This window comes from Lycium barbarum, chromosome 11 (genome assembly GCF_019175385.1).
Source record: "Lycium barbarum isolate Lr01 chromosome 11, ASM1917538v2, whole genome shotgun sequence".
Taxonomy (NCBI): domain Eukaryota; kingdom Viridiplantae; phylum Streptophyta; class Magnoliopsida; order Solanales; family Solanaceae; genus Lycium; species Lycium barbarum.
Window position 1 is genome coordinate 79626872 of NC_083347.1, and position 17684 is coordinate 79644555.

Below are 17684 nucleotides of genomic sequence, written 5' to 3' on the forward strand. Positions count from 1 at the left end.
GTATAAATTACAGCTCATTTTTTACCGCATTTTTTCATATTTTAAATATTGCTCAGAACTATGTCAATATTGGGCTCATTTTAAAGATCGCATTTTAACTTTACGACTTTTAATTTTTATTTAGCCTAAATAATTTTTATCTTTAGCAATATATAAATTTATAATATATGATTTATATTTTAATTAAATCGGGAGGGGTTCTTTTTGACATTTTAATAAAATAGAGGGGGATTTCTTTTAAAAAAAAAAAGGGAGTGGAAGTTTCTTAACAAACTTCCACAACCCCCCCCCCCCCCCCCCCCCCGCCCCCAACTTTATTTTCGACTTTCGTCCACCCAACCTTCCTTTTACCTCTCAACATAGGCGATATGGCGACTAGGGTTTTGGCCGCCTCAGGTGGTGTTTCACGGCGAATTTCTGGTCATTTTGACCCTAATTGAGAGGGATTTTATGTCCTTTCATGTGTTCTTATGATTACCAGGTTTAATTTCGTTTATTTTTTAGCTATTTACATCATTTGAGCCATGTCCTCGTGGATGTTACTCGGGTTTTTTCACACGTGATGGTTGCCATGGGCAGGACCTCGAGTCCTTAGCCATCTTGTGCACCACACGCACTTGTGTGGAGGCCTAGCATAATTTCCACGAAGCTTGATCGGTTGGGTGAGAATTTTGGGGATTTTATCCCATTGGTACAATTGCATCGTTGGAATTGTACCATAAGGTGATTTTTGCTGGAAAGTGTACTATTCTGTGTATCTATCTAATTTTTGTGGATTTTATTGATTTTAGGGTGCAAGTTTGTTAGATTTTTGTTTGTCTTATTTGTTTCATTTTCGAAATGCTAATAAGGTACAATTTGGGGAATTTTTTTGGGGGAAATGGGAGGATAGGTGTCTTTTTATTTTCATCCTAGGGATTCCTATATGATGAAGGTTATAAATAGTGAGTTGAAAAAGAAGAAAAGGGTCCAGAATTTACTCCCTAAGAAAACTTATGTTTCATATATACTAGCTATACAATTGATAAGGATAGACAAAAAATACAATATATAGAGAGAAAAATACAAAAATATAAGAAAAAAAAGGAAAAAAGGTGATTTGAAGATTTGAGAAAGGTTTTGTTGCTTGGAGTGTTGAATCAATCCCCTTTTGATCTTTAGGTTGCCCTAACAAAAGGTAAATCTTCATTTCAATCCTTGTTTTTATTTCAAGTTATGATTATCTATTGTTTGTGATGTTTGTTTGTTAGAAAAAATGATTACACATTAGTTTGATTCTGTTGTAGTGGCTAAATGGGTTTTTGTTTCCTTGTTGTTATTTGAAATTGAAAAAATGAATTAGGAAGACTAAAGTTAGACAATATTAAGTAGTTTTGAGTTGGTTAAGTTAATTAAAATGAAGAAAGGATAATTTAAGTTAGGATTCTTAACACTAAGGTAGTAAAGTTGATGTTTTTGATCTAAGTTAGCTACTTTTGATAGTTCTTGTTAAGTAACATTAGTTTGTTGGAAATTTTCCCTAGTTTTTAACCTTATACCTTCTTGAATTGTTTCATATTTTAAGATTATAATCTAGATTGGAAAACTATTTGGATGGTTTGAAAGGAAAATATGATTAAGTGCAAACACCCTTAAGTTCAAAAATGTTCCTTTTGAACCTATTTTAGCGTCAAAGTATTAAAAGGGACTTCTTTCCTTCATTGTTGAGTGAATGTTTACTTGTTTCAATAGCTTGAATCATTTAGAACTACATGACTGTTTCTAAGAATGTTAAAGCTTGTTTTAAATAAGTAAGTTTTTTTTTTCTTCTGAAAAATAGATCCTGGAGTCTTGTTTGAAGTTTAATTGCAATTTGTGAAACTTTGGATGTCTTGTATGAGTATGAGTGTGAAAAATAGGATTTGCAAGTTAATCTTGACTTTAAAATAGCTAAATTTGATAATCTAGTAAATTTGAAGGTCTTATAATTTGATTTGTAGTCTGTTTGCCTCTTGTTTTGCCTAAAAAATGATTTTTAAAGAAGTAAGAGTTATTTCGGAAATGTAGTTTAGAGGTTTGAAGTTTAAAACTGGCTAGGTATATTGAATTATAGTTTAAAATGAAACTTGGATGTCTTATTAGCTCTTAATTTTGACTAAATAAATTAAAAGGGGTGTAAGTTAGTCTTGTGTGTGGATTATGAGTTGTTGAGATTCTAGACTTGACTAGGTGATGCTAAGCTTAAGTTTTGAAACCTGTTTTTGCTATGCTATGGTCTTATAATCCTGTGCAGTTTTCTAGTTGTTCTTGTCTTGAAACTTTGGAAGTTTTTAAAATGAAGTAAGCCAGAAATACACTTGTTTTAATATTTGTCCTATTTTGAGGTCATTTATGTTATAAGAAGTTCGAAATTGAATGGTGTCTTTCAAGAAATAAGTGTAAGAGGTTCAAACCAGTTCTAAAGTTGAATGTAGTTCCTGAATCTATAGAAGTTGTTTTCCTCTCTTTGTAAGTCACAATTTGTGCAAAACTGTTTGTTTTATGACTTGAGTTCTCAGAAAATCAATTTGGCTTGAACACAGATTTTTAAAATCACTCAGTTTTAGGAAATTTTAAACAACTAAAGGCTTGGGAATTGAGTAAAAATGACTTAAAACCATGTGACACTCTTACTAGTTCAGTCTGTCCTCTTTTGTTCCAAAATAAGTCTCAAAGTGTGTATTGTCCATCTTGTTCTGTGTTGTCTTGACTGTGTTAATCACTATCTACCTTGGTGATTCTAGTATAGGTACCATATACCCTCTATGAGTTCCTTCTAGTCCCTTTTGAACTGTTGAATTTCTTGTTGTGTGACCGCTTTTGTTGTGTGACTTGTAATGTGAGAAATTTGACTTGAAATATTTCCTAGACTAGACTGTGGCCCTTATTAGCCTTACTTAGACACTGTCAGATCTCTTGAAACCAACCTAGCTTGGGATACCTCTTTGTGTGATATCATTTGTAACAAATACACTGTTTAGAGTAATTTTACCTATTTTGGAAGGAAATAGACCTTTTTAATAACTGAAATCTTTAAAACTGAAGTCGAAAAGGTGAAAACTTGTTTTGGCTTGAAACCAGTAAACCATGATTGACAATTGTGCTATAAGCTTGCATTTAGCTCATTCTTTCAAAATTTGGATAGGTAAAGTTGATTAAAACTGTTCCCTATATAAAACTGCTTTTGTGATTCCTGTTAAGCGATTAAGGTACACATTGAACCTAGTGTTAGCTACTTGTACCCAAAACTTATGAGTCTCACTTTTGCTTATCTTTGTTTACAAACTTCTGTTGAACTAATAGTTTAAAAGCTGTAAAATTGGAGATGTGAACCTATTATCTATAGACTGTGTGTTCCATGATACATTGGAGTGGTTATTTTGACTTTACACTTAAATAACCCCCTCTAATAGTGTAAAACTTAGTCTATAAAGCTGGTCTTGATAAGTAAAGCTTTTTGACATAATATTTGGTGTTAAGGGAAGTCTGCGGTGAAAATAGGACTTGGAAAAGATTCAACTCCTTCTGTTTACTTGAATCCCCTTTACCTGAAGCCATATGGCATTTCTGTTAGCTTAAGTGTGCATTACAATTTGATTTTGAGACCAAAATTTGATTTATGGGAAAGAAAAATCTTGTATTAGTGCTTCATGTGAACTGTACTCTCTTTTTCCAAAGCTGAACTGGATTACTTGTGTTGTTTGCCCATCTTGTTTATTCCTTCTTGATTACATTGCAACAGTTGGAATTTTTAAACTTGCTTGAAATATGATTGGAAAGGTGTTAAGTACAAGGACTGTGAATTTTTTCTGAAATGTGATTGTGTTAACTATAGAAGTTTAAAAGAAGGCCATGAATATCTTTGAAAAGCTAAACTACATTTGCTTGTTTTTTTTTTTTTTTACTTGGTTGTTTTCTCCTTTTCTTGATTGATGTATGATCCCATATTGAACTTCAATAATATTGTTGAAAGTCCTTCCTTTGAGCTTTGTCTGAATTAGCACTCTTAACTGGTTAGGGAATGGATATGAAGTTGTTATGATTCTGCCCCTTTTGTCTTTCTTTTCTTTATGGATGTTGCTGTGTCTATGAGTATAACCTCTTCATGATCATCTAGGTCTAGGCTTACATGTGAAACCACTGCCCATGTTTACTTGGTTCATATTTGAAACTATTTGAAATCTGTATAGATGTCTTTGTCTGAAAATTGACCCCTAAGACTACGTGTGTGACTGTCATTTGATCCCACTAGTTTAATAAGACAATTTGAAAACAAGTTGAGATTTGAAGCATTCCTTAATAGTCTTTGAACACCCCACAGAACTTGGTATTGTTGGATTGCTTGTGATTTGTCTTAACCTATGTGTGAAGATCCTATCTGAGTATTACTTTAAACCTGTTAACCTCTCTGTAATTTTGAAAAAATGCAAGTTGGAACCTTTGTTTTGAGACTTGGTTTAAAGACTTGTTGACTGTCAAAATGAGTTTTCAAAAACCTATTGAAGTGTGATTTGGAAAACCTGAAAACTGAGAAGTATATTGAGACTAAATTGCTATTGTTTCACTCTTGCTTGAATCTGTAATATGTTGGTTTTAGTTTTAGGTGATAATTCATCTTTATACCACTTTCTTTTCAAAAGTTTTGAACTTGGCTCATGAATAACTTGCTTGCTTGAAACTGCTTGGGTTTTTCCTCCCGTGCTAGTGAAATTATTCTGTGACAATCTTGTTTTTGAATTTGTTGATAGTTGGCCTTAAAACTGTGTATAATAAAGAGTTTTTGATTATTTGTTTAGTCCTAATTGGTAACTAAATACTTTTAAGTTTGGAATTGTGGCATTTGCTAGGTAGATTTGAAGTTTTCTATGTGAGCTAAATGTGGTGTTTGAGAGTTGATATCAGCCGAGTATATAGTGTATATTGAGGTGTATAGAGGGTATGCCTTTCATGGGTTTTGCTCTCTATTTTAGTAGGTATATCAGTGGTATATCGTGTATATCGCAGTCTAACACTTGGAAATATTTTAGAAGAGGATAATTTTGGGCTGCAATTCTGGCCTGCCCTTAGTATTGGTGATTTGATAATTGTTATATTTAGCAACTGATGGGCTTTTGCATAAATTGTCCGTTATTTTATGACTATAATAATTGTGGGCTTAGTCCAAAAGCATTGTAATTCATTTTTGGCTTTGTAATTTAATTATCACCCTCGGTTACTTTACTAGTATTATGTATACCTATTTGTTGTGATTACCCCTATACGTTGGTGGGTCCATTGAGGACCATTAACGTTTCTAGATCGAGTCTACCCCTAGCATGGATGGCATAAGCATTGGAACGCATATTGGAGCAGAAAGTATTAATTTGTGCATTTGTCTATTGAGCTTGGTCAGCCCAATGCCTTACTCTATTCAGTTTTGTATTTGAATTCATTTTGCGTATGATTTATTGGAACCTTTAAGATTATCACATATTTAGAGTCGCAAAAACTATTTTTGAAAACATAAAAAGCTGATTTTGGAAAATTCTTGTGAAAAACGGCCTTTTTGGACTAATTATACTTGTATAAAATTGAGACATCTTTAAATTTGAGAATAATGATTCTTGGAACAAAAAATTGACAAACTTAACCAATTTTTAAAACAAAAATGACCTTGGACCCGTGGACTATTGGACCATTTGGACAAGATTTGGACTACTTTTGATTAATTTAGACTAAATATGACTAAAAAATCTAAAATATGGGAATATGGTTAAAATATGGATAATAATAGTATGCCAAAAATAATTTTCTTAAAAAACTTAACTTAACTAAAAAATCTTTTTTAAACTCGGGTCGGCTTACGGAGTGTTCTACTTAGGTTAACGCCTTCGAGTTTTAACCTAGGTGTTCTAATCTGAAACCTAAAACGCCCAATTTTGAGCAAAACTCTATCACTTTTATTTCTTGAAGATGTTGTATTTTGCATAAATGACTAATCTTTTATTGCGGGAATGTAAAACAAAAACAGTTTTTATCAAAACAATTTATATACACAAGGCATACCATTAGAACCCGTAGGTTAACCGTATTTTACGAATCCTTAATACCGGGGTGCCAAACACCTTCCCCGGGGATCACTAGATTACCCATACTTTGATTTAGATTGGTTTCTTTTAAAATTTAACCGTTTTAAATGAATCCTTTCGAACTGGTTTTCCTAACTTATCTATAAGGTTAGTGACAACTCTAAAACAATATCTATTTAGAGCACCATTCATATAGAAATATATTTTTTACTTTTTCCCGATAGGATTAAACCCGTACTTTTTCGGGACACTTTCCTTTTAAAATGAGGCAAGTGCAAATCCGAATCGGAAAAAATAGAACCGCAACAATGCCGACCTCAGAGGAGACGAAATTTTTTCAATTGATTTTTGCCGCGTTTTTTGAGAGGCACCATTAGTTTTGAAGTTACACTTTGTTAGTTTAACCAAATATGCTCCATTTTAGCAAACTTAAGAGACTAAAAAGACTCGGTTATATTTGAAAGATTAGAATAGACCTAATCCCATAAATAAGGATAGTTTTTACTCAAAATGCGGAGTAACGATTAGGTCTCACATATATGAAGCCTATTATGGAGAAGAAAGCTCGAGAATATGAATGGTTATGAGAATTTAGTAGGATAATCTTTTTCCAAGGTGAACCCTGTTTCAGCAATGCATCAGACCTGAAGGTCCGTTAGTGGAACAGGGGTATATGACTCGGCCAATTTGCTAACAAAAAAAAAAGGCATTTTTATGTTATTTTCTAATAGTTCAGGGGCCATTTTGGGCCCGAACAAAAAAGAAGATATCTTTGTTCTATTTGCACTAGTTTTGGGCATTTGTTTTCCCTTCCCAAAAATGTCTTATTAAGCTCATTACCTGACGTTGAGAGAGGCTTATAAACAGCGGTTCTCATTCTTCAGAATTTTTGATTAATGGAGCTTCCGGCTGTTTGCTTTGGAGGTACTCTTTCTTTACTCTTAAACCTACCTCTTTCTTCATAATTTATAATCTCTTCATCCGTATGTATATTTGTTTATGTATATATATGTGTGCTTGTGGTGAACTCTCAATAGGTTGGGTTTTGGTTAGACTAGAATTTTATAAACTGGGGTTGGTTTTCATTGTTGTGGGTTTATGTAAATCGAGTCTTTTTTGTTTTAGCTTATACAGTTCAATTTAATGCAAGCCACTTGGGGTTCTGACGATTTCTTGAAAGATAGTTGGCGAGTATTATTTTAACGGGAAAGGGTCAAAAATGCCCTTAAAGTAGGCCAAATTCACCAAATTTGCCCTTTTTAGTCTTCTTTGGATTGGCTTATTTTAGGTGCTTTTAAGCACTTTTGTAGTGTTTGAGTAAAATAAAAAACTGCTTTTAGAACTTGTTTTTAAGTCAAAATGACAAAAATAATCCACAAGTCATAAGCTAAAATTTCTAACTTATGGTTTTTGACTTATCATCCAAACGGGTTCTAATTATGTCCGGTTAATTTCTGTGTAAAATAAGGGCATTTTTGGGCCCAAACTATTAACGGAGGGAACGTTTGGTGAATTTCGCATATAAGGGCATTTTGACCCTTTTCCGTTATTTTAATTCTTACAGGGATTTTGAAGGATGATAAACAATTCATCTTTGTATGAAAACAATTAGTCCCAATTTGTGTAACAGTTTATTTGTACTGAGAGACATCTACAGAAGAAATTATGGCCTAATTGTTCATTAAATTAATTAGAAAAAATGTTTCTTGACTTATATTAGTCGGCTAGAATGCGAATGCTAAGCTTGTTTATTAAGAATTAAGAAAAAGGAAATGACTAGAAAAACGAGCACATGCAGCTGATACACTCCGAAACTTAATTGCATTGAAAATTCTTTCGGACTCTACTACAGGTTTCTGCTGCAAAATTAATTTTATGGGTGGATTGAAGAAGGGGTTCATGTTCCTACTTGTGATATAATGCTATTGTTAGCCGATTTACAACTCTCAATACACGTCACATTGTTATTTGCACCCAACTAATGAATAACAACTCCACAGACTCACAGCTAAATTCATATCTGATTCGAAAACTATCAATTGATTTTTTTTTTTCCTTGGATAGGCCTGGTTATAGGTGAGAAAGTTTTTCTCATTGAAAATTCACAGATTTTGTTGGAATACTCTCAGGGGTCATTTGGTAGGATGTATAAGAATAGTATTGAATAGGGTGTGTAAGTAATACTGGTTTTAGTTGTACCAGACTTAAATTTGCAACCAAATATTATACTAAAATTTAGTACCAGACGGCCCCTGACTCTAGAAGATCATTGTGTCAAATCTTGCTGTTGCAGAGTTGTTTTATTTGTTCTTTCAAGATGGACTGCTGTTCTCTTCAATGGATATACATAATTGTTTCAATTCCTTTTTGCAGGTAACTTGCTGTTCTGTGTAAGACATCACGTTTACTCTCATAAGAAGTATTCCAAAAATGGAATTACCATTAAGTATAAAGATCTCCAGAAGCACATTGGACCAAAAAAGGGATATTCTTCAACGACTGTTCGAGGCACCATTTGTTGTTCAAATCAGCAGGAAAGAAATGCTGGCTTGCCTTCTGATTATATCGGAGTTAGTGCAAAAGTGATTTATGCTACTGCTCCTGCAATGGGTCATAATAAGGTAAAGTGAATCTACTTACCATATGCATTATCAAGGTAGCTTTGGGATTCCAGGGAATCATTTACTTCTTAGCATCTTCTCCTAAAGCTGTCGTGGACCCAGCTCAACTTTTATATCGTTTATTTGATGGCCACCATGAGAGCTAAACTAAAGCTATATACGGTGTTACGGTCTTGATGAAGTGTCAACCTTGTAAGCGCTTATCACCTGAGGAGGAATCAACCCAAACTTTTGGGTTTCTTCCTGCTGTGCAAGGATCCTTAATCAAAGTATTCAATTGGATATCGTAGAAAAACTCCTTTTATTTCTACAGATTTTTGCTAATATTTCTCTTGCATAATTTCTTTAGGGTAAGAACTGCCGTAAACGCCAGTATCCTAGCATTTTGTAGCTTAAATATTTTGTTGATTCTCTTTACTACGTCTTTGTGTTGGGGAATATCTATTTCTTGCAATTCAGCCACTAAAAGTTTTCAGGAATCGCATCCAGAATGCAACTCTAGAGTTCCTGCAATTTTGACAGCTTTGGAAAAGCTCAAACTGACCTCAAAGGTATGCCACAAACATTCTTTCAGGATTTGGGTGTGATTAAAATTACCAGAACATTCTTGTGCGTTAGTAAGATGCATATAGTGAAGTTATTGAACACCTTTACAACTAATCAAGCTATCTTGTGTTCCAGTTTCGAGGCTTAGATGTTGTTGAAGTGCAGAATTTCAGACCAGCTACAACAGATGACATAGCAAGTGTTCATGCTGGGCCATATATTTCAGGGCTTGAGAAGGTAGCATAGCCATAAGCTTTGGTAATTCTTCTTGTTGAATGTCATCGTACAATAACACAGAACTTCCCTGGCAGTGTGTTTGGTATGACGGAAATCACTTTTCAGGAAAATGTTTTCCATGACGACGACATTTTCGGTTTCGAGAAAATGTTCTCCATCAAAATGAGAAAATGACTCTCCTCACATATCAATGAAAGTCATTTCCGGACTTTTATTTTCACTTCTAACTATATGTGTTTTATTGGAGACTATTAAATAAATTTTTAACTTCATATTATTTGTTCCAATTAACACTTAGGCATTATTAGTCTTTACTTGTAAAAAAATTCATCAAAGTACTCCCTGGTATGCTAATATTACTATTAGTTTTTAATATACCTTTTCTTTCGAAAACTATTTTCCACTCACCATTCAAATACCGCGATTTTTTTCTCAAAAGGTAGGTACCATGGAAAATGACTTCCAGCGTATCAACAAAATTCGAATTCGGGTTAAATTTACATTTCCTTTATCTTTTCGATGCCTGTGGTCATGAATATGGGTTGGGTTTTGATCTTTCTGATAGAGATGATAACATGCTTGCGTTCATCTTTTCCCCATTTTGTGCTATTGCTTAAAAGTCATCTATTGATCTGATACATGAAAATTTGGGATTGAACAGCTGATATACATGGTTGCTTTCATTTTTAGTTGGATTTGTTCTATTTTGAAGGAGCATGTGAAGTACCCATACCATTTTTTAAGAGTGCACATGTAAAATGAGGAGTCCACACAATATAAAATGATGTTTTAGTTTGTCTTTCTCTATGCATAGTTTTGTCATATACTGTAAAGAGTCTAGCATAAGGACTTTTTACCTTATTTTTGAAATTTGTTCTTTAAAAAAATTGTAACACGTGGAGAAATGGTGGTTTCCCTATTTTTGCTTAGGCCTGCATGGATTTCAAGGGACTATAGGTCGTTCGAGACAACTCCCTTTCATGTGGTTTTAGGTTTACCTCGTTCCTGTTTTACACCTTCACTTACTATGGTTTCACATTCATACATTTATCCTCAATGTGTGCATTATTTAAATATTTTCAGTTGTAAAAATTTGACTAACAATACTGTTTTTGTAATTTTATTTTAGAAAAATAAAGGAATTGTTGTCCGAATTGAGATAAATTTTTTGAATGGTTGGACTCACACATTCCTAACTTGGCCATTCTTTTTGAAACCGAGGAAATGTTTTCCATGTCATTATTACTTTGCATCGTTGTTGTCGTCATCCTCACTATGATTACTATTCCTATTTGTATTTTGTTAGTTGTGATTTCATTGTAGCAGTTGATGTTGTTAATATTTATTTATTATTATTATTAGTATTATCCTCATCTTTGTCATCGTTGTTGTGACCATTATGCTTTCTCATCCTATCTTCTCTTGATTTGTTGACTATCATCTGCAGGCTATGGATCAGGCTTCAGAGAAAGGTCTAATTTTCATCGAGGGATCTGGACCAACATATGCTACTGCCACAGTAAGAATACATCTCTTAAGCTGACTCTTCCTTTTTCTGATGCTAGCCTCTATTACTGCCTCAGGGACCAATAACCAGATTTAACTTTATGATACCATGCACGCGTCACATTTCACTTCGTTTAGGTCATTTTCCCCCCTATCTCCTACTATTTTTGGTGTTTTTAGTTGGGTGTTCGTTAGCCATTTTGGGACCTTGTTGTGTGATGAAGGTGTTTTAAGGGGGTGAGGAAGGTTGTTTTTGTTGGTACGCCATTCTGTGAGCATTATGGATTAAAGTGTCTTGTGTTGTGTATCCCTCTGTGATGAGAGATGAGGCTTGAAAAAAATGGGAAAGAAATTCTATCCATGCACTTGGAATGAAAAAGAAAAACCGAAGATGGAATGAAGGAAAAGAACTTCGGTTGGTCGGGAATGGAGTTTCCTGGCCAAGTTACTTCTTCTCACGCGTTTCAAGAGTGTGATGATTGCTCTGCCACGACAGCAAAAAGAGTGTGTAGTAGTTCCATTTCGGATTGTATTCATAAACATGGTTCCCAAACCTATAATTATGCAAAACATAACATCTAACTTCATGATAGTACAACATATACATAGTAATCATTTAACAGATGAGACTTGCACCAGAGTCATATTTGCAGCTGAAGCAGGAATTTCTATGGCAGTTTGAACTCTGATGTTGACATCCAATAATGCAGACGTTCCAAGAGTCATTATTGGCAGCTGGAGCTGGAATTTCCTTGGTTGATTCAGTGGTAATGCCTCAATCTAAGCCGTTAGTAAGATCTGGAAAGGCTCCGTTTAGAAGTTACAAATGTAGCAATCAGATTGGGGTGCATTTTGCTGGTAAACTTCAAAGTGGGGAGTAATTGCTTCATCTGATATTTCAGGTAGCAGCATCCAAAGTTAGCCAGGATCCTCCTGTCGCTTTTGCGCTAATTCGACCTCCTGGTCACCATGCTGTTCCAAAGGGGCCCATGGGATTTTGTGTGTTTGGAAATATTGCTATTGCTGCTCGTTATTCTCAACGAATGCATGGATTGAAACGTGTTTTTATCATCGACTTTGATGTTCATCATGGAAATGGAACCAATGACGCCTTCTACGACGACCCGGATATATTTTTCCTTTCAACTCACCAAGTAAGCTACACCATTGAACAGATTGCTTACGAAATCTTTTGGCCTTTTTACTTCTGAAATCAACTGCTAGTATAAAATGTAGTAGAATGAAGGGAAGAACAGTTTGTGATCTTATAATTGAGCTAGATCTAGTGATCACAAAGATGATTATCCTTGACACTATGTTCGGTTCAAGGGTGCTTGGGACTTGGTGATTATTCCCCAGGGCTTTCCTTTATGTTATTTATTACAAATGGAGCAGAAATAAAAATTCATCAACTTTGATTGTTGTCACGTCTCAAAGTACCTCCTTGATGCGGCTAACATTTTCCAAGTGTTCTAAAAGTGCTGAAATTCACCCAAGCGCCTCGAGTACCAACCAAAACCATTCCAACAAGTCCCAAAATACATTTTCAACTCATTTAGTCTCAAAACACATAATGAGATAGAAATACAAAAATAATGAAGGTGTTTGGTAGTTATACTTATCTTGTCCAACATCAGCAAGGTTAATTTCTGGTTTGGTGGATTTGTATGCCTCTCCACTTTTTTGTCATGTCTTCTTTTATTTACTACATGAACCAGGAAATAACCTTCAACCCTACTACTGCCTTTCTCCTTTCACCTCAACAACACAGATGTGTAGTATTAAGAGAGTCTGGAACTTAACAATTGTATTGATTTAATTAGTCATGCTGACTTATCCTTGGATGGATGTAGGCTGGAAGTTATCCTGGGACTGGTAAGATAGATCAAATTGGTAGTGGGAGTGGTGAAGGATCAACACTGAATCTCCCTTTACCTGGAGGATCAGGTGATACAGCAATGCGAAAGGTCTTCGATGAAGTTATTGTACCATGTGCTCAAAGGTTCAAGCCAGATATAATCCTTGTTTCAGCTGGGTAATTTTCTTGTCTCTGAAAATAGTCTCCGACATTTGGAGTATAAAAGGAAGAACTGACTTAAACACAGTTCCTTTTGCTTTTCTTACTGCGTGGTTCCATTTTCTTTCACCGTGAATAATGGAACATGTATTATGCTTGTGTTGTCTGCTAAACTAGCAGGGTGTAGTGAGATTGGGAAAATATTTGATCTAATCACTACCATCATGCCTCATATTCAGTTTCTGGTCTTGAAAGCAGAAAAGCATGTAGTCTTTGCTAGGCATGTCAAAATAACTCTGCCTACTGTATTTAGAATATAAAATATTAAGATAGGACTTTCCAATTTTTTATACAAGTGTTACAGTAATTCGATTAACGTGTATTTTCAGATATGATGCCCATCTGTTGGATCCACTTGCCAGCTTGCAGTTCACAACAGGAACATATTACATGCTAGCCTCTAACATTAAGCAACTTGCAAAAGATTTGTGTGGGGGACGTTGCGTGTTTTTCTTAGAAGGAGGGTATAATCTTACTTCTCTCTCCAATTCAGTTGCAGAATCATTTCATGCTTTTCTTGGGGATCGGAGCCTGGCTGCACAGCTAGATGATCAGAACTACTTGCACGAAGAACCATTGAACAAGGTGAAGCAGATCATTGAAAAAGTGAAGCACATACATTCCTTTTGAAAGCGTACAGCTTTGTATAGGACACCATGATTTTTCTATAATTAGTATACATCTTTGTATAGGACAAAAGCAGTTGGTACATTATATCGAGCATCTCTTAGAGCCCGTTTGGATTGGCTTATAAGTTGCTTATAAGCTGCTTTCAGCTTTTTTGAGTGTTTGACTGGCCAACTTAAAGTCATTTTGTGCTTAAAATAAGCTCAAAAAAATAATTGGGCCCATTTGACTTAGCTTATCTAAAGCAGCTTATAAGCTGAAAACAACTTATAAGCCAAAAAAAATAAGTTAGACTACTCCAACTTATTTTTTTTAGCTTATAAGCTGTTTGCAGCTTATAGGTATAAGCCCATCCAAACAGGCTCTTAATGTCAGTGATTAAGTTGGGTATTTCTAGAAATGTGTCCTACCACGGTCATTCATAAAAAGAAATTGGGCATTTCTTCCCTCAAAAGTATTTTAGATTTCAATGAGTGTTTTTTCTTAATTGTTAAGAACACAATACGAGGCAATAAAAGTTGGTACGCGGCTTGTTTTTGTTACTTATGGCGGATTTGTTTGATCGCTACTGTTGAAATGTCACGACTCAAAATCCCAAATGGCCGTGAGGGCACCTATCCTAACCCATAGGCGAACCCAAAAGAAAAGCAAGTCTTAAATTATAAATTTAAGTGCTGAAATCTTCATCCAAAAATAAATAAATTTAAGTGTTGAAATTAAAGAAAAACAATTCAACGTACTAAGTATGCTTTAGTAACATAAATATGAACAAGTCTAAGTCAAACAGCTACTCAATACCTGGAAGTCATAAATACAAGAGCTACTAATCAACAATACAAGTCTTAAATTACTACATAATACTGTTCGAAATGGAGAAAGACAGAAAATAAAGATAGGAAAGAAGTCCGGTGCTGTGGACCATCATCAGCTCATCCTAGACTCCAAAATGTGCCTCAGCGATTAGCAGAATCTCGACCTCTACTTGTACCCGGATTCAAACCTGCACACAAAATGTTACATCCGGCATCTTCGCATATTCGAAAAATTTGAAGTAACTTGACTTGAAATGAATAAGGCCATATTTGGACCTTACTTGATATGAATGTGTTGGCTATGAATGCGTTGGTGTGGAATTGCGAAAGGAGGCCAAGGGCAAAATTGGAATTTTGGAAACTTGCCTCATGAATTACGAAATGTAGCCTATTGGACTCAAAAAATAAATAAATAAGAAAAATGAGGCCCAAAGGGAAGGCCCAACCGGCCAACATGGCCCAAGTCCATGGATTCCTTAATTTCCATGTGACAATTATAAAATGGATTATATTATATAAGTCATACTTATCTTATAGAAGGTTCAAGAAAACAAAAGAAATTGAGAGGAAAAGAAGAGGAGGGTTTCGGGTAAAGGAAAGAAAGAAAAGAAAAAAATTCTAGTCCTTCAATCTTGAACAAAAAAATTGAAATTTGTTGTGTAATACTACTAAGTGCAAGATTCTCTACAAGGTGGTATAATTACTTTGGCAAGAAAGTAGCTTGGGTGACAAGTGAAGGAGTTGAGAAAAGGTAAGACTTCTACCATTTTTATATCATGGAATATATGTATATATGTTGAAGTGTGTGGGAATGAATGAAGAGCATGAAAATTTTGTGTGTTGGGATGAAGTGCATGTGGCCGTGGGTATGCATATGTTGCATGTATATGATAAGTTGAATTTTTGTTGAAATCTAGTCATTGTTATGGTAGAAATTGTATTAGAAATGAAAGTCGAATGAATTGGTGTAAGTTGGAAATTTTAGTGTGTGGCCGTGTGGTGCTATGTCTAGGAGGGAAGGTGAATTAAATTTCACTAGTATGTTAATTGTGATATTATTAAACGAATGGAAGAATAATGGCTCTTGTTATTATGCAAAAATGGTTGTTAAGTTGTTAGAGGAAATTATGCAACTTAATTATGGTTTGTGTAAATGTGGAAATGAAAGTATTAAGAGGCAAATTATGGTTGTCATTGATGTAGTTGAAAGATAGACACATATCATGAACATGTTGCTAAAAGATTGGAAGTTGTGGGTGAAATATGCCCTTAGTAGGAAACTTGTATATTGTGTATACTTTATGAATATTCAGTGAAAACGATATGATATGCCTCCGAAGTATGTTGTAATGACCTTGATAAGTGACGAATATGAAAATGGTAAGATTAGTTTGGAAATGTAAGGTAGGAATGAAAGATGTTACGCTATATCGGAAAGATGGCTAGTTACGCCATATTATGTGTTGTGTGATGCTTGTTGTTGTTGTTGGGTTGCTGTGTTGATACTTTAAGCCGAGCTAAGTCTCGGGGATGTTATGTTTATAGGGGAGGTGCTGCCGAAATTTCGGTAGGCAAATCCTAAATCAAAGTTGGGACTTCAAGCCTTATGAATAGTAATTGGTAAATGTGACCATTTGTAGGTATTTGATGAAACGGGATTTGAGCTTTGGCGATCGTAAAAGGCAAGAAAGGTATGTAAAGCTGTCCCTTTCCTTCCTTTGGCATGTCCTAGTTGTGCTAGGTCTTGATTTGAGCCTCGGGGATCATTCCGTTCATAGGAATCCGAGTTAGATTTTTGGCACTATTCATTCAGTAGAATTGAACCTTAAAGAGCACACTTGTGGGAAAAAGGGTAAACCTCCATAACTTGCATAAATGTAACCCGATCGCCCCGAAACTTTCACGGATGACTTCACTAGACCTAATGCACGTAAATTTTGTGCGTCACCCCGACTTGACCCGAGGTGGGCCCACAAGGCCCGAGACCTCTCGTATTGCTCCATTTGACCTAGTTCTGTACGGTTGCTAGTCTTTCATGCTGAATTGGATTCATTGAAACTTTGTTGTGGGTTGCTAATGATTTCAACCAGGAATTATTATTTAAACTTACTAATTGTCGGTCTCAAGCTAAAGGGAATATGAATTAGACTTCACAACCACTCCGAAGGGGGTGCGATATTTTATTATTTAGACTATTCAAAACCACTCCGAAGGGGGTGCGATATTTTATTATCTAGACTTTTCCAAAACCACTCCGAAGGGGGTGCGATGGCCTCAGTTCATGTCTGAGCGAGCTATGGCCTCAGCTTATGTCCGAGTGAGCGATGGCCTCAGCTGATCACTGAGTGAGCTATGGCCTCGGCTTATGCCTGAGCGAGCTATGACCTCAGCTTATGTCTGAGTATGCTAATTTCAAAAACCACTCCGAAAGGGGTGCGAGGTTTTGCCACTGCTTTTCACCTACGATCTATTTTAATTTATATATTATATTATATTATTATTATTATGCCGGAAGCGGCTGCCCGATGGGGCTATTATATTATTATTATGCCGGAAGCGGCTGCCCGATGGGGCTATTATATTATTATTATGCCGGAAGCGGTTGCCCGATGGGACTACTATAGTATATTATTGAGCCGGAAGCGGCACGTACGTTACGTCGTATTATTTGCTTGAAAGAAAGTGTTAGACTACATTGCTTATTTGAATATGTTGGATGGATTGTGTTAATTACTTAAGGACTGTTGAGACCTTGCGTACACGTTTCTGCTTCTATCAGCGAAGACTGCAGGTATTGGGCTGGTTACGACCACTTCTTCCCTAAACTATGTGCTAGTTATGATTTATTATCGCTTTACATACTCAGTACATATCTCGTACTGACCCCCTTTTTACGGGGGCTGCGTTTCATGCCACGCAGGTCCAGGGACGCGACCCGGCGATCCAGCTATTTAGGGGGAGACAGCTTTGGGAAGTCAGACAGCTCCACTAGTTCCGGAGGCTGTTCTTATTCTGGTATAATTTTGTATATATGTCTTGTAAGTCATACTTTTTAGGAGTCTGCGAATAGCGTGGGTGTCATGAGTACTGTTTGGTTTTGTCGGTCGTCATTTTGTCGTACAGAATTGGTGTGAGGCTTTTTGGCTCGCCTAGCCCTATGTCAGGCGCATGT

General features: G+C 35.5%; 1 protein-coding gene across 2 annotated transcripts; it reads left to right on the plus strand.

The window, feature by feature from the left end:
* Positions 1–330: 330 nt before the first annotated feature.
* Positions 331–14242, plus strand: LOC132618149 (histone deacetylase 14, chloroplastic). Of its 2 annotated transcripts, XM_060333212.1 has the most exons (9): positions 332–7010; positions 8460–8707; positions 9184–9258; positions 9389–9490; positions 10938–11009; positions 11707–11763; positions 11899–12150; positions 12850–13031; positions 13403–14242. In XM_060333212.1, the coding sequence occupies exons 1-9, from the start codon at positions 6983–6985 to the stop codon at positions 13701–13703; spliced, it is 1317 nt and encodes a 438-aa protein (XP_060189195.1). In that variant the 5' UTR covers positions 332–6982; the 3' UTR covers positions 13704–14242. The 2 variants fall into 2 exon arrangements, with proteins under 2 accessions (XP_060189196.1, XP_060189195.1); XM_060333213.1 differs by lacking the exon at positions 11707–11763 and having other exon boundaries at positions 331–7010.
* The last annotated feature ends 3442 nt before the right edge of the window (positions 14243–17684 follow it).